We start from the raw sequence: 26,419 nt of genomic DNA, 5'->3' as shown, positions 1-26,419 counted from the left end.
CCGTTGGTTCCCAAGTCATATACGGTCACACTTTCACCACCCTCCTCTAGGATCCTACTGATTCTTTCAAGGAGGTCGGAGGAATCCTTGCTGAGTTGCCTTAGCTGAGGGCTGTCAAGTGTCAAGTTCAACGCATGGTCCCCATCAAACGAGAATAAACAGGCTTGCATGGAGCTGTCGACCCTGCACCCTGTTTTCCCAATGTCTGTAGGCAGCGCAAAAGGGCCCTCCTGTGTTTACCCCCATTTGAGCCCCCTACTGACTCAAGATGGCTTGAGCAAACCCACCCTCAACGAGCCAAACTGCTCCAGCAGTGCCGACATATCCTTTTACATTCACTGCAATTGCTGGGGTCTCCTTGGCAGGCGTTGTCCTCACTGCAGTTTGCGTCTAACAGGGCTGGTTGTGCGATGGAAGATGTAACAATCACACCTCTGCCCTTCTTCTTTGGCAACTCCGGAAGAGCCACTGGTTTGGATTCTTCTAGCAGGTCGTTGGCTGCTTACACTCATGTAGCCGCCCCCATTTGGCTCCGCACGTGAAGCACTGGCCGTGCTTGAAACATACTCACCTTTCCTTAGGAGACAAGTGTTGTAATGACTGGTTGAGGGCATTCCTTGGGTCCACTGGTGCCGGAATACCCTCCTCGGTTGGTATGTAGTTGCTGGCCCTGGCTAGCATGGGCAACATCAACTGAATTTTTTGCTTGAAGAGAGCAACCTAGGTTCTCTTTTCCCATTCCCGCTTGAAAGTCAGGGCAGTGTCCTGCCAGTTGTGAGTCTAGTTCTCCTCCTTTGTCCTGGCACCTTCATACTTTGAGCGTGTGTCAGTTCTCCCCAGTGGCACATGTAGAAAGAATACAAACCTGCTGCTCTGATGCAACTGATTCCCGAAATTTGATAACAGAGATGATAGCTGAAAAATGACTTTCTAGAGGTGACTAGATAAACAAGAAGAAACATAAATATACAGCTGATACCATACTTATCAATCTTTGCATCTTTTGGCACAAGACCTAGATCTGCTTGCACTACACTTTACTTTCCATCGCAAAGTCTTTCAGAACATGATTTTGTCTAATGATAAAAAGAGAAAAAGGAATAGCAACAATAAACATATGTCAAATGCTCTTGAGATATTTGAACAATAAAAGTCACACTGGTTCAGAAGAAACATCAATGACCTCACCTTAAGAAAGGCTTCGAAAAGATTTTGAAGCAGGACATAAGAAAAGAGTTGAATAAAATAGCATAAAAGAAGACAGAAGAATTAAGAAACAGTCAACGAGGAACAAAAACTGTTGTCAATAAAAGAAGTGATGCTAAAATTTATTCCTAAATCTAATCAGTCAGCAAAAGATTCAAATGATTAGCTGAAACAAACAGGAATCATTTGGAATCAAAGAAAGTTAAAAATTGTATTGTTTATGATAAAAGGTAAAAGAGAAAAAATAAAAAGTTCAGAATATTGAAAATAATTAAAAATAAAAAGGACATGTGCCCTTACTGGATTGGATCCATATTGATTCAAAGAGGGTTGATTCGGATCCAAGGATTTCAGTACCATGAAATAAAGTATAATTCCAGCCAGGGTCATTCTTGAACGGCTCAAAATCATGTCAGATTGCTGAATAAAGGTGATAACGGCAATAATAGTAGCGGTAGCTATTAATAAAAAACCACTTAAATCAAACAAAGCCAACTTTTTCTTAGCTCACTAACAAATCACAGTATTATCATGTCAGAGAGGCATTGTGATCACCACCGATTAATTTAACATTACAAACAGCACCAATATATGGCTAGAATGTTGGATGCACATCATGTACTTAAAGCCTAGTTGCAAAAGAGAAAAACAAAGTAAGAACAAGACTGTCATAAGTTAATGTGGGAAATACACAATAACATAATGGAGAATGCTGACAAGAAGGAAATGAACTTCAAATTTACATGAATCACTGAACATGTCCTGCTTGCAAGATACACCCAGAATGATTTCAATTGAAAGCAGAGACTAGAGAGTAAATAAGTAATTAGTTTGGGAAAAAAAGAAATTAACATAACACCAGAAGAAAAAACAGTTCTTTGTGACCAACTTAAGCATAAAATGCTTATTCATGTGCATATATTTGTAATAGGAGCACTAAATTTGCATGTGCCAGAGGAATGCAAAATGAGAAACTAATTGATGAACATATTAACAATTAAAATCATCAACCTTTGAGCTGCATTGTGTCTCTTCTTTGATTCAATTGAATCAGCAAGTGAAACAGCAGATGATATTAAATATTTTATTTCATAAACCAAACAAAAGAAAATCTGTGAAAAGATCTAACCAAAACTAACAATCTCATAGAAATTAGACGGTACGAAAGTTTGTAAACAAAACAACAAAATTGAACCAGACTGAAAACGAATGGAAAGAAGTAAAAGGAAGGAAAGAAAAGCAAGAATTCGCTAGAGCAAATTCTAGTAATTAATCTTTGCTGATTTCAAATGATGAATAAAACATGCCCTTAAAAAATGCATCCTAAATTCAAAACAGAAAATCCAACAAAATGATAAATAAAAAAGGTCCAACCCATCACCATTTCAACGTCCAATCACCACTTAAAACGATGTCTGCGAGTTTCTTTACAAGATGACAAGAAGTCAGCTATTGCACGAGAGAAACAACAAGTTCCAAAACAAAATTTAAGAGCAATAGTCACTGTACTTTACCTTGTTAGCTAGCTAGCAAAACAAGGATTAATATACAGGTAAACTTCCACCCCCTCCTCCAAGGAGTGAGAAGAGACATGTAACTTGCTTATACATTTCAAAGTTTAACTGTAAAATCATCAAGTACGAATATAAAACATAACGGTCCCCCTTTCACTCATTTACCATAATAAGAGGAAACCAATGTTCTTGTCATACTGGCACATAACAAACAAAAGATGTAAAACTAATTAATCACTATTTTGCAATGGACTTGGATGGCTTGACTCATTAAGTGTTGCTTAGCTTTCCTGCTTCCTTTGACATATAGGTCCAATGTACTTTCACATGGAATTCATAAACATGCAAGCTTGTGGCAAATGCACAGGAACCCAATTCCTGTCAAGTGAAAAACTTGCTTCCCATCTTAGTGGTCAATATTCAAAAAAGATTGGGTAGGGAAGTATTCATTTCATTGAACTGAAACATAAATATGTGTCTTTCTGGAACACTATAGGGTGACACTAGATTACCTTGACATGATCAAAACTCCCTATGAGAATGAGAAGGTATACATTGATCTCTTCATCAGAGGACTGTGAAGTTATAAATTGTACTGCACAACATTAAAACACAATTCATGTACATATAGAGGCATATCCACATCCTGACAACTATTACAAACAAAAACACATCTGCGACAAACTAACCAAAAAGTTCAAAGCTCATACACCAAAGGAACAATTCAAATGATACATTGAGAGGTGGGGAACAAATTACAATCTCTACTTCCACCTCATGTGAGTAGTTCAAAGCTTCATGAAGGAGATGAACCAAACTCCGAACCAGTCCCTGATATAGTGGAGCTCGTTTGTGCTCCCAAAGAAAGGTTTCTGATTTTCCAGGTAAGGGGGGCAGGAGGCAAAATGGATGGAAGGATCAAGGAGCTGGTTTCCAGCATCACAACTACCTTGGACATTTTGGGCCTGCTTGATGCATCTTCTTGAACACATAGCAGGCCAATATGGATGCATCTTAATATCTCATCGTTGTCACAAGTTCCTTCCAATATTTGATCCACAACTTGCAGAGCCTTGTTTTCCCCCCAAAGTCTCCATACCTAGACCAATACAACATTGTTTGGATTATTTACTGGGAATAGACAACAGTTTTACCTATATGGCGGAGAGCTTCATTGGTTGCAGAAGATCAACAAAGAAAGCCAATCCAAAATTACATCTGTATGTTCATGCAATTTAAACAAGAATACCAGTAATAGACAAAATGTGCCTACAAAACAGTAGGGGCACAAAAACAATGTTAATCACTTCCCGTGACAATTTCACATCCTTCCGCACCATAGCAAGTCGATTCAATCTGGGAGATGATGCTATTAAACATTCCTTGCAATCATTGAAGGCTCTCTTGCCGCTTCGGAAGTGAGCTTACTCTTCAGCAGGCTTGCCAACTTGTCATACAAGGCTTTAGGATCATCTACTTTGGGACCAGTAGATGAATTACCAGAATTTTTTACGTTTAGGCGACCAAAGAAATCCGTGTTGGAGTAGCAGAGCTGGCATTTTTCATACCATACGATCGCATCCAATAAGGTGCCGCAGTATGTATGGATGATTTGGTCTGTGGAAGTAGAGATGCATGCATTGCAGGTCTCCTGATCAATGTCGCCCCTGCACTGAACCAGAACGTAAACCCTTTCCGATCCTTCACCTGCAGTGGCCTTGGCAAAACCAAGGGGATGAGCACCGTTTATCAAGTTATTAAAGACGCTGTGTGCATGTTCGATTCGAACTAGCCTTGGGTGGTGTAATTGGCTGCTAAGCAGAGGCTACTGATATAGTTATTGCTGCTCATTGCACGGTCGATATGGAGGGAATGGTGGAGAAGGAGAAGGAAGCCAATCTTCAACCTGATTAGCCCCATTACATAGTAAACCATCTCTAGCTACATCTCCTTGCTAGCCAGGGACTGGGGGGAGGACACTCAGGAGTTCTGGCCTCTTCATTTACAAAAGGGCAAAAATTCCAATCCACGCATCTCGAAAGGCCCTCACATAAAAGATGACTGTCATGTTGTTATCTTGGCAGATTTATTGACAGACTTATGAAGGGGCATTCAAATTCTTTGAACTACCTTGAGCATGGTTATTTAATAAGGAAGTTGGGACTTCAATGAAAGCCTCTGTGGGGACTTATTCTCCCCAATTCTGTAGGGAAGTTGGGACTCGCTTGAGATTTCTTCTTCATGCATATTTTATTGTAAATTTTTCTTTTTACTTGCTGACTTGCTCATCTCTATTTTATGGATATCCAGTGGCCAAGAATGCAACCGATATGCCTTTCCTCAAGGGCTGCAAGTTAATGGTTTTCACCATATTTTCAAGTTCCATTTCCCCAGTATTGAAATTTAGCATCAACGCTATATCTATTAATTGAAAAACGATCAACACTTCTGGCAAGAAGTTTCTACAAAAAAGTTTTACTATGTTCGGGTGGTAATACCACAAGTAAGACTAGTACAACCTGTCAAGACGTTGCCTCTCATCCTCAAAGGGAATAAGGGGTGCTTGACACATCCTTTTAGAAAAAAAAAAAATTAACCTAATGTGCTCTTTGGCATTATGTTACTCATGTTGTATGACTCTCCTAAAAAAAATATATTTATGGAACACTTATTATAGCATTTACTTTGTGGATAGATTCATTGGATAGTAAAAATATATTACTATTACCAAACAAGCCTTAAGCTGTCCAAGTGGATGATCCAAAGTTGCTGAACAGTGGTCAGCTTGGGCTATAAATATGCAATATATGTATATATAAAGAGAGAGAGAGAGAGGAAAAAAAGGAGAAGAACATTAACACGAGTCCAACAAAATGTTGAACCTTGTAAAGAGATTACATCTAAGACTCGGTTTTTAATTCTTATAAAAAGTTGAAGACAATACCATAAGAGAAGTTAAATGGACATCATACAAAATGGAGGATGTCATGTGTTGAACTGAGACAACCTCTTTATTTGAAATAATATCATTCATGGAGTTCCAAATGACACACCAAAACGTAAACAATCAAATGCTCCAAACGGTACGCTATTTTTTTTTTGTTTCTCACTCTAAGTAGTCCATGAATTAGGTACTGAATCATAGATATGTTTGTGATTCCAATAGGAGGCATAGACCAGGTAAGCGCATAAAGATTTTGAGACACTCGACAAAACCACAACAGCTGAGTGGTAGTTTCTTCGATACGACAGCATGATAGGCACATGCTCGCAAGGTGAAAACCAAACCTTTTGAGGTTATTTTGAGCCTGAATGCAGTCCAATAGAATAAGTCATGCAAGAGTTTTGGATCATCGAGTAAGACCCCCAGCCTAAAGGAGATTATGAGGGCACCAATCAACACCTAGATGTTGAAGCAAGTTGTAAGCACGAGGTACAAAGAAACTCATTTCACCATCTCGCGCCCATGAAGAAAAATGCTTCGTGAAAACTATCTTCGAACTACACTTAATGAAGGTAGATATCAACAATCTCATCACATGGGAAACTCCATCTATTTGAGAGAAAAAGAGAGACTTTGCAAATTGTACTTGTGTTATAAGACCATCCTATAAATTGAATTGGAGTCTTGGATAAAAGCACACCACTTTAAAGTAAGAGAAGCATTTTTTTTTTCCTGATATCTAGAATTCCTAAACCTCCACGAGTAGAAGGTAGAGTAAGATATTTTTAAGCCACAATATGTTTTTTATTCTACAAGTTTATCGCACACCAAAAAAATCTCTTGAGAATACGGTTGATCTCCTTTTCCACCATCATCAGTTGAGGAGTTGCTTCACCAAAAAGGACCAAGTCATCTGCATATTGAATAATATTACATGAGAGGTCATCCACATTGATCAGGTTAAGCAACCCACTTGCGACCACCCTTTTAATTAAGACTGCTAAACCTTCTTCTGCTATGTTGAACAAGGCATGGAATAAAGGGCAGCTTTGCCAAACTTCGCATTGCAATATGAAGGAGGGCCCTCGATGTCCATTGACAACGAGAGATGCCTCTGATTTGGTAAGAAACTCTTTGATCCAGTTGATATATCATCTACTAAAATTCATACACTCCAACACTTGCAGCAAATAAGACCAGGATATGTGGACTACTAAGTATTGTTGGATGGTGTTTCTATCTTACACCACAAAAAATCGCAAAAACTCCATTAATGCCCCTGAAAAACCTTGATAAAACAAAAACCGTCACAAATGCACTTATTGGGATTATTTTGAGCTACAAAAAACCACAAACAAAATCCATTGGACAATATTTGGCAGCCAGCAGATTCGTGTAAAGATATAACGTATAAATCAATGTTGTATTGGTAACTGGGGACATGCGTTTTATCGAAGGCTACAATAATGAGCTTTTGTTGGTGAAGCACGAATTTTAATGATGAAATTGTTGCTTCTACCCAATCTGGAAAATTTTTCAAGGAATAGTTTGTGGACTTTAGCTTTCCTAGCCGCCACTCGCGACTGGGCCATCTCATTTATTGATTAGACAGGATAGTGGCTGTGACATACCCTAAATTCTATTTTCTTTACTGTTAATTCAAACGTTAAAACGGCCTAGCTGAGATTTGATTGAGCTTTCCTGTTTGAGAATGTGCTTAGAAAACTTTTTTTCACTTGAAGATGTGATTATCTATGTTTTAAGTGTGTGTGATGTGTATCTATATATATACACACCCTTCGACCTAAGGGAGTTGTTATACTAATTGAACAATTACATACTATTTGATGAACCTGCATGCCTTAAACCATGAGTTCACTTTAATTCTTGGGGCAGATTTATGAAATGGTATATAACTCTTCTATTATCCAAATGACTCCAATAATTTTTTTAACCCATTTTCAGGTCCTCTTCCACTTTCATTGAAATTTAAGGTCGACTCCACCTCCATCAATTGCAAAGAGTAATAAGCAAATGCAACCTTTTCTTAGTACGAAACATCCAATGACAGTACCCACAAGAAGTACTGAAGATTACATGATAAGGTTTAGATATATTTACAGTTAGAATATCTTGCTGCAATGCTGGATATGACAAACCAAATAAGCAAACACTAATATGAGAGATCAAGTTGGGTGCACAGGATAATAACAGAGCAACCCAACAGTAGATAGCAGAAAAGGGAGAAGGAAGAGGCAGTTTAACTACTGAAGAAAGAATTCTCTCTTCTCAGTTATTTATAAAGGGATTACAGATTTAAGAGCGAGTTAAGAAACGACTTGAAGCATCTGAAATCAAGAAGAAATACTTATTTGCTTTTTGCAAAAGTAATATAATGCAGCGTTTATCTTTCTTTCTGTCTGAATGCATCTGCAGATAATGATTTTGAAAGCACCGTTGATATGCTCCACTGCCCACTAAATTACACGCCCTTATGATATATGTATTGATATTGAGATCAAAACTGCCCGATTTCAGAATGCTGGGTGAACACTTCGGCTGCCTTAATAGCTTAACACTTAACAGCTGCCCACAGACTGAATGGAAATTATGTTATAAGAGCTTTCATCTCTCTGTTCTTCTTGGTTACCAGATTGGTGTGCAAATATTAGGCATTAGCCGTTATGCTACACCACGCCGTTAGGAAAACACACTGTAACAGCATTAGCTTAACCAACTTTATGTCAGAAGTAGTATATGTCATATAAACAAATTTTTGAATTGAATGGGCCATATTGCTGATTTAGTGAATTAGCCTATCCAACGATTCGATTGAATTGGCCATGAATTGACAAAAGATTAAAATTTTTAAAAAAAAAGAACGAAAAAATATAAAATTTAATAAATATAGGAAACTACTCTTAAAATAATTTCAAAATTTCGGGTGACATTCTTGAATCCGCTACCCATTCAATTCAAACAAGCCAATTCTGGAAACTAATTCTGATAACTGTGGTTAATTGAAAGTGCTGCTGAGCACAATACAGATTCAAAAGAGCTTGGCATCATTTGAGTTTAAGTCAAATGAGCAGCCGTATTGATATACTGTACATCAATTGATACACACCAGCTTTTATTGCTTAGTACGGATCGAGTTATCTTGCATTTGTATTTAAAATTCATTTATAAATATGTGTATTATATTTATAAAAAATGAATTTTTTGCATTTATATTTAAAAATTCATTTTTTATAAATATAATAAGAATATCTAAGCAAATGGTCAATTTGCAGAGGGGACAGAGTTGACATACCGGATGTGTAAAGGAATTGACTGCATGAAAGGGCTATTTTTAGCATACTCTTTTTCTCTCTCTCTCAACACATCTGGGTATTTCTTTGCTGAAGGTTTACCACCATCTGAAAATCTTAAACATGAGGCGAGCATGTGAGAAAACCAATATAGAAACCCATTTCCCATCAAATGATAAACTCGATCGCTTCTCATGACCTCATGATATATAAAGTATTCTATCACCCTTTCTACGGTTGGGTAGGGAAATGCTCTTTTTTATTGAACTTGAAACAGTAAAATTCATCAAACACTAGTTTCTATGATGGACTTGATCACGTGGAAAAATGTTGACGAGGTGTTTCGATCTAAAACAGTAAAATTCATTGAAAACCATGATTTTGTGAAAATCAAGTTTTGTAGGCCCTTTATGAGAAACTAGGTTTATTGTCAAAATTGGAGTTTGGTAGTTTTGATGTCATCAAATCACACCTAAAATGGCATTTTGGAGGCAACAAAACTTGGTTTATGGCTGCCAATGAAACATCCCTGGGAATTTCTATTCGCCTAACTTTATATGCAATTTCAAGCCATCAGCTTTGACCTTTTGTAAAGCATTATTGACATCAAAAATATTTTATCTAATGGTCTTCTTATCGTAGATAGTTGGCAAAATTTTCGATTTAAGGCATATAATCAGTTAAGATTATCCTTTTCGCATCCCCCTTAGTGAAAAAGTTTACATAGAAGTACTCTTTTAAATTTCTGGCTCGGCCAGTGCTGTAGATGTCTATCATCAAAAGGGCGAGGGCAAGTAATAAATGGTGTTGTACCCTATATTTATATTCTTTATAATTGCCATACCATATTTATAACCAAACCCAAAACCGTACCCATGTGACTTAGGTCCGTGTTGCCAACTACCTAGTGGGCCATTTCTTCTATTAATTGGACATGACTTTGGTATGCAGCCTGCCAGTTTTCTTTGCTGCCACCTACCTGGTGGGCCATTTCTTTTATTGATTGAATAAAAAAAACTTGTAGTGACATACCCTAAATTCTATTCTTTCTGCCAATTGGAACTCAAATTGGTTGAAATATCAACTAGCTTGAGTTTCGGCAATTTAAATGAGATGTGTAGGACTTTTATTGCAACCAAGAATGCACCCGTCTCAAGAGGTCCAACTTTTTTAACCCATTTTCGTTCTCTCTCCCCCTGTGATTGAAACTTAATTTAGCTTAATGCCGCCTCTGTTAAGTACTGCAAATAATAAATAGCTCGTGATCAAAGAGTTTTTCACTACCTTAGAAGAGTTTCACGCGATTAGAGAGGAAATATCACAAAAATAAAATAGTACAACCAATTTATCTGGGGAAAATATTATAGCAGCCAATCAACCATCCATCTTCTTAAATCCTGTTTCTATGAACAACGTACACTGCCAAAAAGAATTTCTGTTGAATTGAATGTATATTTCAATTTCTATAGAATTTTGATTCTAGAATTGAAAATGATGTGTTATGGAAAACAATAATTAAAATTATACGATCGATGAATTAAACCTATCATGACACATGTACCCTAAAGAGAGAAAAAAAAAATCTAAAATTCTCAAAGTAAACTTCCACTTCCTAAGATAAAATCACAATTTAAAAATTGTGTTTCAAGAATGAGCTCATAATTCCCGAATCAACTATTGAGGCTTTAAAGGCAGGGGTGGCCTTTAATGATAAGAAGAGATCTTAAAAGTGTACAGAAGTTAGTCGGTTAAGAAGGAAGGGTCTAGCGGCCACGAGGAAAAGGGGTTACGTGGAACGCCAAAAAGAGTTGTACAAGTCAATCAATTAGATGATGTCTTGTGAACCTAAGATGGCTATGGATATGGATCTGCATATCCGCAAGGATAGGTGTGGAGGCTGAGAGGTCATTTGGCATTAAGAACAATATACAAGTGTTTCTTAAACCTGTCTCAAAATCTCAGTAAATTTTAAAACAAGTGTCCCATTAATTTACACCAAATGTTGAGGTTGATTCATGTAATACTTTCATAATATCTTTATTACCAAGAGACCCTTAGGGGCTACAAAAAATTATCCGACATATTTCGGGGACAAGACTGTTCAAACATGTGAACTGTTTGCTACCATGGCATGTAGCAGAAAATTTTGCTGCCCAACTTCATATCGGTTCAAAAGTGTCGACCGGATGCATTGCAGGAGGCCCGCCAACCGGTGTGGGTGAATTTAGCTTCCAAAGGGAGGACTTCTTATTAGAAGGTCTTTGCCTTCCTGGGATTTAGTGAGCTTCCCTTTGTCAAAAAACAACAGGATTCTGTTCAATATTGTAGGGCTTCAGGTGTAATTAAACAACATACTGACTCACCATATATTGCACCATGTACATTTTATCATTGGGACATCTATGCGAGATACTTGTGCCTTTTTAGTTCTGCTACAGAGTACCAAAAGCACTTATTTCCTCGCATGGTGGATTTGTTGGCGAACCAGACAAATTGTAATACTTGCACTACTTCGTTGTCTCTTCTACCGTAATAACACTGTGCACCTATTTTCTATTTCATCAACCCAGAGCGATAAAAATTCAAACTTTATATATTTCCCCAGATTAACATGCAAAACCCAGAAAGAAATTGTAAATTTCAGATCATAAAATTTGTGCCAATCAAAATACAAGTATTGGGTTATCAACCTGTGGCCAATCCGTTTTCCACAAGAATTCCAAATTGAAAAAGGTCTTTAAGTAGCATTTGTTATCTAGCTCCAATCCCGGACATGGTCATTTCAGTTATAGATTTCGGGACTGAACTACTCCGTGACGTGTCTGACTCCGTGCTTGCTGCAGATGAGCCAGTGATTGAGATCTCTGAGTACAGTCTGCTTTTCCCAAAAAGGAAAGCAGGAGCCGAAGGCGCAGGAAGGGTCAAAGACCTGCTATTGAGCATGAGGACAATGGAGGACATTGTTGGCCTTCGTGTTGCATCCTCCTGAACGCATAGCAACCCAATATGGATGCACCTTACTACTTCACTTTCGTCGGTTGAATGAGTCAGTGATGCGTCTAATAGTTCAGTTGCCCTGCTTTCCCTCCACAGCCTCCACGCCTGTGTCATTTCCACATAAACTTAGAAATCTGAAGTAGAATATGCGCATACAAAATTAATCCATTGTTACAACAAAATGCTTACATAGTCAAGCAGGCTTGGACCATATTGTGAATGAGGAAATGAAGAGTTCTTCAGGCCGTTAATAGTCTCTAGCATCAAGACTCCAAAGCTGAACATGTCTGACTTGACAGAAAATTGGCCTTGCATAACATATTCCGGTGCCATGTAGCCACTGACAAGACAACAAAGTGAGCGCAACTTTTCTAATTTGTGGCATTCCAAACATCATAGGTCATCAGAGAGGTTTCTATAAAGGGAAAAGAATGAATTGCCAAAAGCCCTTATGGTGTTAAAGGGATCTTGTAGTTTGTTACTTAGTGGCATTCTAACCACCGGAGGTTAGTTAGGGAGCTTTCTATGACGAGAAAAAAATGAACTGGCAGAAGCCTACGTAGTATTAAAAATTTTTCTGTTTCTTTAGAATAAAAATAGGATATGTGAAGGTCCTTGAATGGGAGGATAGGATGGGCATACTGATCTACTGATCACTGTTTTTGAATGTACAGGTTCAGTGTTTGACAATGGAGGTTAGGATGCAGAACTTACTATGTGCCAGCAACTTTACTCGTCTTGCCTTGTGTTTCTTCCATTCCAACAAGCTTTGCCATGCCAAAGTCTGAGATCTTAGGAGTCATGTCCTGATCTAGAAGTATGTTACTGGCCTTGAGGTCCCTGTGGATGATTTTAAGTCGAGAATCTTCATGAAGATAGAGAAGCCCTCTGGCTACGCCAGATATTATTTTACTTCGGATCTGCCAGTCCAAATGCGTTTTTCTAACTGGATCTGCTCAGAATGAACCATAAATAAAACCATGCTATGATTGAGCAAAAATAATACGGTATTCACGTTGATGCAAAGGTAAATGAGTGAACGACCCAATGCACCAAAGACCACGGAAAATATTCACAGATGGCACTTTCAGGAATCTAGGTCAGTTTTTGGAGGATGAAGATGAACTATTTGATCATTGGGCAACCATGTTCAAAAAAACAAGATTGTCTAGATACGATGGGCTCCAATCTCATCAATTTATTTCAACCTTTGGATCATAATACAGATGTTCAACCAGGTTGAGGCATAGCGTCTATCTAATTCAATGTTAATCCAGTGAAAGATGCGATCTGGAAGGACATCAGAGCACAATAAACAGTAAGAAACCAAAAGCAGAAAAAGATTTTTTTGTGAGATTCCACCATATGATTTTGGGAATGCCAATTGAGAGCCTTCACGAGTAAAACATGGACGCGACGCTGTTAAGACAGTGGGTACTGTTGTTTTAGTCGCTCAGATAAGGAGAACAAATGGTCGTTCAAGAACGTGAAGTAATTTTCTTAATTATAATGTACCGGTTACGCATCTTAAGAAGGAAACTAAGGTTACTAACAACAGCACATCTAATTACTATTGGTAACTCGGATGCTGATATCTGCAGAAGACTGGACGCTGTGAAGCCGTTTGGTCCCAAAATGAATGGAGATGACTAACCAAATAATTTGTCAAGGCTTCTATTGGGTACGTATTCCTAGATGAGTATCTTTTCCTCCCCTTCAAAGCAGCAACCAAGAAGGCGAACCAAGTTCTTGTGCTGAAGCTTTGCCACCAACTTCAACTCATTCTTGAACTCAGTTGTGCCTCGCCCTGAGTTCCTCGACAACCGTTTTACTGCTATTTGCTGTCCGTCCTACAGTTGACCCTGCAGAAATCCCATTCAGTTTTTTTTTTATACTTTTCATGAAATTTTACTGAAATCTATAAAACTTATATTGATATGCAATCTCAAGTAGATAGAGGACCTTTACCTTGTAAACAGGACCATACCCTCCCTCTCCAAGTTTGTTGGCATCGGAAAAGTTGTTTGTGGCAGCTCTGATGATGTCCAAGTCAAAAACCAATGAGATCTTGCTATCAATTTCTTCACCACCATAACCTGAATAGGATGCACAAAGTAAGATGCACCTGTAGAATCTTAACCCTCTAAAATTTCAATTAATTTAAAGCCATTTTAAATCCCAGAATTTGATTCGTGTTTTCTTTTGGTTGATGAACGCAGCACCGTCAATCAGTGCGTTTGTCAAGTACCCCTTTCGACCTTATATATATATATCTCAGTTTTGTTTCTTTTCTACCAACCTTGTTGTTGTAAGGCCGCCTCCTCTTCTTCGTTCCCCTGCAATCCGTTAGGCTTCAACTTCTTTCTTTTCTACCAGTAAAAGACACAAAGTAGGCAAGTAATAAGAAACACAATCAAAACACAGACGAGGACTATGACAAACATAAGCTTTCTTTCCCTGTTCGGCTGCCCTGCAAGTATAAAGTGCTCTTGTTATGCCAAAGAGAGAGAGAGAGAGAGAGAGAGAGAGTAGAATGGCATATTGTCGGATTCACCATTTGATGGAGGGCTTGAATTTGGTGGAGGTGGATCGTAAAACAGCTCCGTGTCGTACCTCACACGGCAACTTCCCATGGCAATTTCACAGCCGTGTGCAGTGTCGCAGGTCTTTGGGATCCGGGACCTAGTGGTATCCAAACACTGCTTGCAATAAGCAAGGCTGCTATCCCTGGTGCAATGCACCAGCCCGTATATTATCTGCAAACCCGTGTACGGGATGTTGCCCGTCGGAAACATTAACTTGGAAGCTGGCGCTGTTGTTCTTGTTGTTGCTAGAGAAGTTAGATTCTGTGAAAAAAAACATGATTAAACGAGAGAAGAGAAGAAGATGAGTGAGCCAAGAAAGATACATTTCATTTCACATATGATGGGGTATTTATACAAGTTTACAGATGTGTATAGATCCCAAAAATCTTGGGATTGATAAATCACAATCCTGTGATTTATAACAATAGAAGGAAAGATTATTAATTCTTTCCTGAAATTTAATTTGTTGATTTTCCCTTCCGATACTAAGGAAAGATTTTCTTGATTCTATCTTTTCTGAAAATCAGCCTTGCTGATTTTCCTTTCCAATACTCCCCCTCAAGATGGTGTGTGCAAATCTGAAACACCCAACTTGGTTCTTAAAGTTTGAAAAAGGTCTCTCCCCAATGGTTTAGTGAAAATATCAGCAAGTTGCAAACATGATGATACATGATGAGCCCGAATTATTCCTTGCTTAATTTTTTCTCTTACAAAGTGATAATCTAGCTCTATGTGTTTCGTTCTTTCATGAAAAACTAGATTTGCTAAAATATGCAAAGCTGCTTTATTGTCGCAATATAAATTTACTGGTTTATCATGACTTGACCCAAAGTCATTCAATAAGGCTTTTTACCAAACAACTTCACAAGTTGTCAAAGCCACTGCTCGATATTCTGCTTCAGCTGAAGATCTGGCAATAGTAGACTGCTTCTTTGACTTCCAAGAGATAAGGCTATTCCCCAAGAACACAATATATCCACTAACTGATTTACGAGTGGTAGGACTGCTTGCCCAATCTGAGTCACAGTAAGCCCTCAATTGATTTTCACTTGCTGATGATAAAAATATTCCTTTTGCTGGTGAAGCCTTCAAATACTTCAATACTCTAAGTGTTGCTTTATAGTGTGTAGTTTGTGGCAATTGCATGAACTGACTGAGAACTTGGACTAAATACATTATGTCTAGACGAGTAATGGTTAAATAAATCAAAGGTCTTACTAACCTCTTGTATTTAGCTGGATCTTTCAGTGGAATACCATCATTTGGAGTTAATCATAATTTTTGCTCCATTAGAAAGTCTATAGGCTTGGGTCTCATCAAACCTGTATCATTCAAAATATCTATGATATATTTTCTTTGTCTTAGAAATATTCCCGATGGCGCTCTTGCAACTTCTATGCCAAGAAAATACTTAAGTATTCCCAAGTCCTTAATATGAAATTTCGAATGTAAATATTGCTTAACTGAAGCAATTCCTGGTTCATCATTTCCTGCAATGATAAGATCATCAACATAGACCAGAATAACAATAAATTGTTTTTCATGTTTTTGAGTAAAGAGAGTATTGTCAACTGATGATTGAATGAAACTAGCACCTTCAAATGCAGATAGCAGCTTGTGAAACCAGCTACGTGGTACTTGTTTGAGTCCATACAGAGACTTATGAAGGCGACACACTTTATTACTTGAATACTCCCTCTCATGCAGAAGGCCTAGTGGAATGGTCATGTATATTTCCTCATGTAATTCTCCATATATAAATGCATTACTCACATCCATTTGGCATAAGTACCATCCTTGAATAGAAGCAAGAGCAAGAAGTGTGCGCATGGTTGTTAATTTTGTAACCGGAGCAAATGTCTCATGATATTCAAGGCCCTCTTGTTGAGTGTACCCTTTAGCAACAAGTCTGGCTTTGTAACATTCAATACTTCCATCTAATCGCTGTTTTATCTTATAAACCCAACGACAGCCAATTAGATGTTTGTTTGGAGGCAAAGTAGTAATAGACCATGTATTGTTTTGTTCAAGAGCCTGAATTTCACCAGCCATAGCATTTCGCCAATGTTGATGCTTAACCGCTTTTGAATACGAGCTAGGTTCAACATCACTCATGATAGAAGTTAAAAAAGCATACTGAGATTTAGAGAATTTGTGAACAGGTAAATAATTGTGTATGGGATAATGTGTACCTAAGGATTGCTTAGTTGAAGTAGATTCTTTAGGCGGTGGACTTATAACCATCACATTGGAACACACATAGTCTTGAAGATAGGATGGTGAATGACGAGGACGGCTAGATTTGTGTAGAGCAAGTGAGTCTGGAGGAGGAGGATCATCTGACATAGGTCGATGATCTGAAACACGAGAGACTGGCATATTTTGGTCATTGTTGATGGAATCGTGAGGTTGAATGGGCGATAGTGAGGAGGAATTTGCTGGAACACCATTCTCACACGATGACATATATTTCTCTCCAAGGTAATCTTCTTGAGGGTGAGGCAAAACAACATTGTTCAAATCATTTGTATGGCATGTTTCGGTTAGAAATGAAAAATTATCCTCAAAAAAAGATATATCTCTGCATGTAAAAATTTGTTTGGTATCCAAATCATATACACGATACCCTTTTTTATTGTGAGGGTAACCGACAAAAACACATTTATGTGCACGTGATGAAAACTTATGCATTGGGTTTAAATTTTTGGCATAACACAAACATCCAAAAACACGCAAATCTTCATAATTAGGCTTCTTATGAAAAAGAAGTTCAAACAGATACTTGTCATTTAAAAGAGTTGACGGCATTCTATTAATTAAAAAAGTTGCTGTCAAAATACATTCACCCCAAAAAGTAACCAGGAGATTTGCTTGAAACCTAAGTGCTCATGCCACCTCTAGTAGTTGACGATGCTTCCTCTCAACAAGTCCATTTTGTTCAGGAGTTCCAACACATGAGGTTTGATGTTCTATGCCATGTTCATGAAAATATGCTTGCATATTATGAGCTGTAAATTCAGCACCATTATCACTTCGAACACATCTCACATGGGTATTGAATTGAGTAAACACCATGGCACAAAAACGAGTTAAACAAGAAAATATTTCTGATTTGAACGTCATCAAGAAAACCCAAGTAGATCGTGTAAAATCATCTACTATGGTGAGGAAATAATGTGCTCCCATGTGTGATGGTGTGGCATATCCTCCCCAAATATCACAATGAATCAAGTTCAAAGGATCACTTGCTCTACTAGTACTAGTGGGAAATGGCGAACGGGTGAACTTAGCTCTAAGACACGCATCACAAGAAGAATCATGTTTGGAAATAGAAATGTTTTCATTCAATGAAATAGTCTTATCGAATGAAGGATGTCTAAGTCTCATATGCCATATATGAGTTGTCTTATTACCATGGAAAGCAAGCAAAGAATGTGACGTAGATGGAAGAAGAAGATGATAAAGTCCATCGCTTAAATTACCTACTCCAATCAGCTTCCTCGACAAAGGGTCTTGGAAAGCACAACAGGTTGAGAAAAAGACAGTAATACAATTAATAGTCTTGGTAAGCTTCGGAACTGATAGTAAATTGTATTTAAAATCAGGAATATATAGGACATCGGTAAGCTGAATATTAGCTGAAAGATAAACTGTTCCAGTAATAGAGACTAGTGTTTGATGTCCATTTGGTAGGTTGATCACGCAATTTTTTGGTAAAGTTTTGACATTAGACAGTAAATGGAAATGAGGTGTCATGTAGTTTGAGGCTCTAGTATCAATAACCCAAGGAAAATGAGTTGTGAATGGTTGTTTACCAGCTAGATTTGCAGCAACCGGTAAAGTATTAACATTCAACCAAGATGCCAATTGACTGACCTGTTCTTCGGCAAGTTGCAACAAAGCAGTACTGACCTTTACGTTGTTTGCCAATGTTCCTCCCTGTCGCACCTTTTCAATTTTAGAAGGATCACAAGTTGAACCAAGAGTTATCACCATGGTGAAATATCAGCAGATATTCTGGAGGTTTTTTTTTTTATATATCCGATGCAAGGGAGGGAGGAGCGAGGAGACGAGGGCTTGGGGACGCAAGAACCCTACATGGCCTTACGAAGAGCACCGTTTGTAGAATCGAGCGACACTTCAGGAAAAGCTTAGAAACAGAGGTCTGAGCGAGACGATGAAGATGACCAGCACACACGCTGAGTCTGCCTTGCCAAAGGACCTCTGCCCCTATGATCTTTGAGAAGAGAGAGAAGGAGAGAGGCATACACCTCCTGACCTCCCGGTCTGAGAGACGGTCGTGGGCGATGACCCTCCCTAAGCAACGGTGGGTGAAAAACCCTCCTTCGATGGGCGACCTCCTCCTGAAGGTGTGAAGAATGGCGGGTCAAGACCCTCCTACGATGGACCACCTCCTCCTGATGGTGTGAAGGAGGCAGAGGCTGCTGCAGCAGAGACGCTTGAGAAAACAGAGGCGTTGGATTCGAAGCTATCACTTGAATAGGGCACTGGAACAGCGCGCTGGCAAGTGTCTCGAGCGCACGGGCAACCTTGGAGACATCCGGGACCTGGTTCTTTGAGGGACGGCAGAGGTCCCCACGAAAAATGGTCTCCCTCCCGACCAGCGACGGTGAGCGGAAACCTTCCCGACAGCGTTGATGGCAGAGGCTGCTGAAGCAGGGTCTCGTCTTGAAGAAAGCCAGTGAGGAGCAAGATGGAGTCGAGGAGGACGACCTCGACCAGCGAATGCAGATCCACAGCACACTCGGCGCCCTAGTGCAGGAGCTCGCCCAATTTCGGTGATGAATTGAGCGGTCGATGCTTCTCGTGTCACTGCAGGTAGGAAAAATCAGAGATATAGAGAACAAATGGGCAACCTCCCAATCTCAGTGACTCTTTCTCTTTTTCTTACACTCCTTATTACGAAATGAAGAAAACAGAGGAATAGGGGACGCAGCAGATCGGCACAGAGAACCAGAGAAAGGATTGGAACACAACTTCCGCCCAACTCTCTGGTGCAAGCGGCTAGATAGATCAACGAATGCCACCTCTTCTAACTTTTCTTTCTACTCTCTCTGATACCATGTCAAAAAAAACGTGATTAAACGAGAGAAGAGAAGAAGATGAGTGAGCCAACAAAGATACATATCATTTCACATATGATGGGGTATTTATACAAGTTTACAAGTATGTATAGATCCCAAAAAATCTTGGGATTGATAAATCACAATCCTGTGATTTATAACAATAGAAGGAAAGATTATTAATTCTTTCCTGAAATTTAATTTGTTGATTTTTCCTTCTGATATTAACGAAATATTTTCTTGATTCTATTTTTCCTGAAAACTGATTTTCCTTTCCAATAGATTCTTCAGCAGTTGGCCCAACTTCTCATTGAACCCTTTAATGTCTGTCACTTTATCATTGATCAAATACCAGTTGCCAGAATCAGCCGTGTTTAGCCGACCAAAGAAATTGGTGTTGGAGTAGCGCAGCTGGCAGTTTTCATACCATACGATGGCATCCATTGTGTTGGGGCAGTATTTAACGACTTGTACGGTGGAATTGTAGATGGACACCTTGCAGTCCTGCTCATCAACATCGCCCCTGCACTGAACCAGGCCATAGACTGTATCCGATCCTTCGCCCACTGTGGCATTGGAAAAACCAGTAGGAAGAGCATCGTTTGTCAAGGTGGAGAAGAGGCTGCTCATATTTACTTCAAACGCACTTCCATCGGTCTAATTCGTAGTGGCGCTGCAGCGGCTGTTAATATAGTAGTTCGTGCTCATTGCATGGTCGACATGGAAGGAAAAGAGGACGAAGGGGAGGAGGATGTGGAAGCCAACCTTCAACAAGCTTGGCACCATTACAGGGTAAACTATCTCCAATCCTCCTAGCTATGGATTGGAGGAGAACAAAACCTCCACCGGGAGCTTTGGCTTATTTAACGATAAAATAAAAACTTGTTAGAAACACATACGTCTAGAGGGACTGCCTCCCAAAATCACCTCAAAGGGGAAGGGAGATTTACTATTCTACGGCAGGGGTTGCTCTGATCAGGAAGCCCATGGCCCCAATTATAAGATGTTGCTCCATGGTTAGTGGTGTGCAAACTGTGAAGAGATAAGGGTGTATCGCATGGAAGGTGAGAAGTCAACTTTATGCATGACGGGAATCCTGGTGTGTTTCTGACCCCTTTACCGTTCAAAGGGCAATTCAGTGTCCAGCTCGTTAGTTGGATTGGGGAACAGGTACGTTTGCTGTGACAGTGAAGGATGACCAGCCAATAGTACCATCACGGAAGTGAGACACAACTCTCGCGGAAAGATTAAGCTGGTTATATATGTTACGAAATTATATATTATTTTAATAATGATAAACAATGGTCATGATTAATATAATTTTTTTATGAAAATAAAAAACATAAAAGAAAGATTTTCAATTCGATAAAAGTAAAATTTGTCAAGAGTAAAAAATGCATTTCATTTTTTTTTGTCATGCTTGTATGTTACTTTATTATTTCATAAATATTTTATTAATTCAAAAACATTATATTATAATTATCGTTATCTCATACATCCGTTTGTTATTTTATTATCTTATAAATATTTTATTATCTCATAAACATTATCTTATACTTATTTTTGACATTATCTCATACATCTATCTGTTATCTGATTGTCATAAATTTTTTTGTTATTTCATAAAAATTATCTCATACTTATGTTTAACATTATCTTATATATTTGTCTGTTATCTTATTATTATATAAATATTTTCTTATCTCATATATCTCATATGTATTATTTTATGTCTATTTGTTATCTCCATATACATATGCAATGCTTGTGTATAAAAGTAAATATGCATATTGATAGTATAATCTATATTTGACATATGTTCGTTACATGACACGGCGTACAAAACTTGCTCTCTCAAGAGGTAATGCTTGCATTTTCTTCATTTTTCTGGCTTTCCTACTATTTTTTTAGGTTTTTTTGAACATGTGATTATTGAAACCTAAGGTCAATGATAACCCCATCAACTGTAAAGAATAGTTTAGCTAGCACATATGGTCAAGGTTTTTTTTAATTCCGCTTAAAATTTGACGTTCTTAAAGTGGCAATGCCTGAAGTTAAATTAGTAGGAAATCACTTATCTTAAAAGGTTATAGATGCCGTTCAAAGTTTTCATCTTCCGTCATCCTATTAGGAAGGAAACATATATATCGGAAAGAAGAAGGTTGGGATATTTTTAAATTTTTAGAAAAAATGTCCATTTTTTTTAATTTTGATGAGCAGCAACCAGATATTCCCGCCATACGATTAATCAAACAGGATTATGTACCAGGGAAATAAATTTGACCATATAACTTTCAGATAAAAGTAAGAATATTTTCAACATCGCTGGAGGATTATCGGGACGGCCTTGATTTAATTTGACTTCGTATTCATCGACAGCAACCTACTTAAAAGGACGGTGCTTCTCAAAAGAAGACCATTTTTCTTGTGGACCTCTTCATATTTTTTACTATTATTTGGTTGGTGATTAGGAGTCGGAAAAAATGTGGTTCTAAAAAGTCCTCATTTCCTAATGACCTCAAGCGCGTTTACGTTCCCCTTCTTCTATCCACTGTCTTGTCGTAGTGCTTTCCTGGACGGTGATTACCGACTACGACGCTTCTTCTATCCACTGTCTTGTCGTAGTGCTTTCCTGGACAGTGAGTACCGACTACGACGCAGACCGGGAAAAGGTCTCCTTTGTCCACGCCCATAGTGAGACGAAGTCCATTTAGAATTAAAAGAGTTTCACTCTAACCCACCTGTACGTCAGATTAGTGTCCAGGTAGCGAGCGAGCCTCGTGATCAGAGGCTGACCTAGAAATCTCTACCTTACAAGGGGGGAGGGAGGGCCTCGGACTCCCCTGTCCACGACACTAACTCTTGCAGCACAAATATCTTACGATTACTTACCCGCCTCATTTTAAAAGTAGTACTACTAAAATCAACTTTTAAAACTGAAAGGACCGAAAGTAATACTATAAAAATTAATTTTGGGATTGAATGGACCTAATTGGCCGATTGAAGGATTCAATTGAGTGTGCAATATAACCAGCAGATACTATTCAACACCAAACAAGGATTTATGATAAGATCTCAAAACTCCTAGAGAAGCTCATATAAGTTCTGAACAAAAAAGTTATGGTTATATATAGTTGAATCTTACTGTTATATTGTATTCTAGTTTATAGCCCTTTTGGCTGTCTATCTGAAGCAAACTAATGACCGAGCAACAACCAACTTACTGAGTTCCCATAACCCCAGGCGTTTGAGTTTGTGTTTGGTCTCTGTCAGAAATCTTTGCAATGCAAAGTCAGAGAAGTTGGGGTTCATGTTTTCGTCTAATAAAATGTTGCTTTCTTTCATATCCTCGAGAAGAATTCTAAGCCGAGAATCTTCATCAATATATAAAATCACTTTGGCTATGCCATTGATGAGCTTCGAATGTACATCCCCAATCCATGCTTTGTTGGCTGTCCTTTCAAAGCCAAACAGAAAAGGAAAGGTAACCTGAATATGTAATACTTAGAAAAATAAAGTATAAGGCAGTTTTACTACAAACAGATCTGATATATACGTGTACGTGGAAAAGTGAACAATGTGCCTGTTCTAGAAAGCAAGACCTTTACTCAATCAAATGGGGCAGACTGCCTTTTGTGTCACAAACAATGCTTTGGCTCATTTTTTCTTAAGTTAAAATCACTATTATTATTCCCCATGGATGCATAGGTCAATTTATTAAGAAGCATAAACCGAGAGCACACCATATGTAGGATATGGAGAGCCCCAATCTTTCAACGGCCTTATTTAATTAACGAAAGAACATTGTTTTCCTATTTTAATGTATCAAATTAAAGTATCTTTTTTGTCCATCAAATGCATATTTTGGTATTTAATTCGGGTACATAATTGGTCCAGTGGTCTTCTGAAAGGACATTGTGATTCAACAATCAGCAATATACTGCATCTATCCATGAACGACTTAAAACCTATGGTTTATCTTGTCAAGACCTTCTGAAGGGACAGTCTTTTATTCGGTATTCTTTTTTGTAATCAATTAACGGCTGGGGTAACCCTGCCCCCTTGCAGCGAAAAGAATATCGACAGCGGCCTCAAGAAAATCGTGGAAGCTTGTGACAGAAAATTTCTCTGATTCCATCTGCCTGTTGTTGATAGAACACATCAAAAACAGAGTAACGCAGCGTTGGGGAGCAGAAAAAGAAGACAGAAGATGCAATTTAACTTTATTTACATAGGGATTACAGATTTTATAGCGAGTTACAGAAACAACGATCGAGAAGAATCAGAAAACAAGGAGTACTTATTTGTGCTTTACGAAATAATATAATCATGTGTTTATATTTCTTTGTTGCTGAACACTTCTGCAGATAATGATTTTGAAACCACCCATCATATGCTCCACTGCACACTAGCACGTGATTATGATATGCTTTGATCTTGAAACCATAACTGCCTGATTTCAGAGTGCTCTGGAACACTTTGGCAACCTTACTAGCTTAACAGCGGTTCGAGAACAGAATGAAAGACAAATGTTAAAAGCGCTTTCCTCTATCTGTTCTGTTCAGTTACCAGATTGGTATGCTAATATTAGGGCTCGGCTCAATCGAAGCATTTGCTTTGTATGCTACACTATGCTGTTGTTTCTGAAAACACGATGAAAAGGCCAAATCCAACCAAGAATACTATAAAAGCTGGATCTAGCATTTCATCTTGGTAGTCGTGACTCAATTCCCGTGGAAGTCACTCTTATAGGCAGAGCAAAGAACTATAGATATTACGTAACGAGCTAGCTTAACATTCCCAAGAGGGTTACGGTACAAGAAAATAAGCTGACAGATCGCACATGAAAAATCACACCGTGTACATATATAGTCTGCACAAATTAAGAAACCAAATATGATCAGCCCTAGTAGTTATAACCACGAAGGCATCATTATAGACGTCAAGGCAAAAGTGATGACGGTGTTCATAGCCACAGATGTTGCGCTTGAGTGGTTCAGCTTGTTTGCATGGAAATTAAATTCTTACAGTTAGTTTGGAGAGAGAGAGAGAGAGAGAGAGAGAGTCTAGCCTGTCGTAGTGTGGATGCACCGCTTGATGGAGGTGGTGAACTGGGCACAGGAGATGGGCTTGGGCTTGAATTTGGTGACAGCGCAGTTACTGAGGCACCATAAAAGAGCTCCGTATCAAACCTCACACGGCAACTTCCCGTGGCAATTTCACAGCCGTGTGCAGTGGCGCAGGTCGATGGGATCCGGGACCTGGTCGTATCCAAACACTGCTTGCAATCAGCAAAGCTGGTATCCTTGGTACACTGCACCAGCCCGTATATCGTCTGCAAACCCGTGTACGGGATGTTGCCCGTCGCAAACATTTACTTTGAAGCTGGCTCTGTTGTTGTTGTTGTTGCTAGAGAAGTTAGATTCTTCAGCAGTTGGCCCAACTTCTCATTGAACCCTTTAATGTCCGTCACTTTATCATTGATCCAATACCAGTCGCCAGAATCAGCCATGTTTAGCCGACCAAAGAAATTGGTGTTGGAGTAGCGCAGCTGGCAGTTTGCATACCATATGATGGCATCCATTGTGTTGGGGCAGTATTTAACGACTTGTACGGTGGAATTGTAGATGCACACTTTGCAGTCCTGCTCATCGACATCGCCCCTGCACTGAACCAGGCCATAGACTGTATCTGATCCTTCGCCCACTGTGGCATTGGAAAAACCAGTAGGAAGAGCATCGTTTGTCAACGTGGAGAAGATGCTGCTCATATTTACTTCAAACGCGCTTCTATCGGTGTAATTCGCAGTGGCGCTGCAGCGGCTGTTAATATAGTAGTTGGTCCTCATTGCATGGTCGACATGGAAGGAAAAGAGGATGAAGGGGAGGAGAATGTGCAATCCAACCTTCAACAAGCTTGGCGCCATTATAGGGTAAACCATCTCGAATCCTCCTAGCTATGGATTGGAGGAGAACAAAACCTCCACTGGGAGCTTTGGCTTATTTAACGATAAAATAAAAACTAGACAGGATAAAAAAGCTCATGGCCCCAATTATTTATAAGATGTTGCTCCATGGTTGGTGGTGTGCAAGCTGTGTAAAAAAGTAACTTTATGTATGACGGGATCCTGGTGTGTTTCTGATTAGTTGGATTGGGGAAGGCACCTACTAATATAATAGTATGATGGATGAACAGGTACGAGTGCGTATGACGGCGAAGGATGACCGACCAATAGTACCATCACGGAAGTGAGATACGACTGTCGAGGAAAAAGTTAAGCTGGTTATATATGTTAAAATATTATATATTATTTTAATAATGATAAAAAAGGGTCATGATTAATATAACTTTTTTATGGGAATAAAAAAACGTAAAAAGAAAATTTTAAATTCGATAAAAGTAAAATTTGTCAACAGTAAAAAATGCATTTTATTTTTTTTGTCATACTTGTTACCTTGTTATTTCATAAATATTTTATTATTTCGAAAACATTATATTATACCAATGTGTCACGTTATCTCATACATCCATCGGCAGCTATGTATATATAGGATGATTCAATTCTGACTGATGTTATTGGATGGTTAAGATTTTGATTTTTTTTTGTTAACTAAAAAATAATCACTGTATTGACACTGGCGATGGTTTGTGGTGGCTTTAACAATGATCTATAATCCTTTTAGCCACAAATTTTAACTATATAAGATGCACCTGCAGAATTTTACGTCCCTCTAAAATTACAATTAATTTAAAAGCATTTTAATGCCCTGACAGAATT

General features: G+C 38.5%; 2 protein-coding genes and 1 pseudogene across 2 annotated transcripts in view; all 3 read right to left on the bottom strand.

The window, feature by feature from the left end:
• Nucleotides 1-3,765: 3,765 nt before the first annotated feature.
• The window catches only part of LOC116264215 (cysteine-rich receptor-like protein kinase 10), a 70,515-nt gene continuing 47,861 nt past the window's right edge, over nucleotides 3,766-26,419 (bottom strand). Inside the window, exon 6 of the transcript XR_007574623.1 lies at nucleotides 3,766-3,819. The gene's annotated coding sequence lies outside the window, so the exon portion shown is untranslated. The remainder of the gene's footprint in view (nucleotides 3,820-26,419) is intronic.
• On the bottom strand, nucleotides 11,623-25,015 carry LOC116263688 (cysteine-rich receptor-like protein kinase 10; annotated as a pseudogene).
• LOC116264455 (cysteine-rich repeat secretory protein 38-like) lies at nucleotides 25,013-25,634 on the bottom strand. The gene has a single exon (XM_031644692.1). The coding sequence runs from the start codon at nucleotides 25,580-25,582 to the stop codon at nucleotides 25,016-25,018; it is 567 nt and encodes a 188-aa protein (XP_031500552.1). The 5' UTR covers nucleotides 25,583-25,634; the 3' UTR covers nucleotides 25,013-25,015.

The sequence above is a fragment of the Nymphaea colorata genome, chromosome 11 (genome assembly GCF_008831285.2).
Source record: "Nymphaea colorata isolate Beijing-Zhang1983 chromosome 11, ASM883128v2, whole genome shotgun sequence".
In the NCBI taxonomy this organism is placed as follows: Eukaryota; Viridiplantae; Streptophyta; class Magnoliopsida; order Nymphaeales; family Nymphaeaceae; genus Nymphaea; species Nymphaea colorata.
This window is presented reverse-complemented; position numbering and strand designations above follow the sequence as displayed.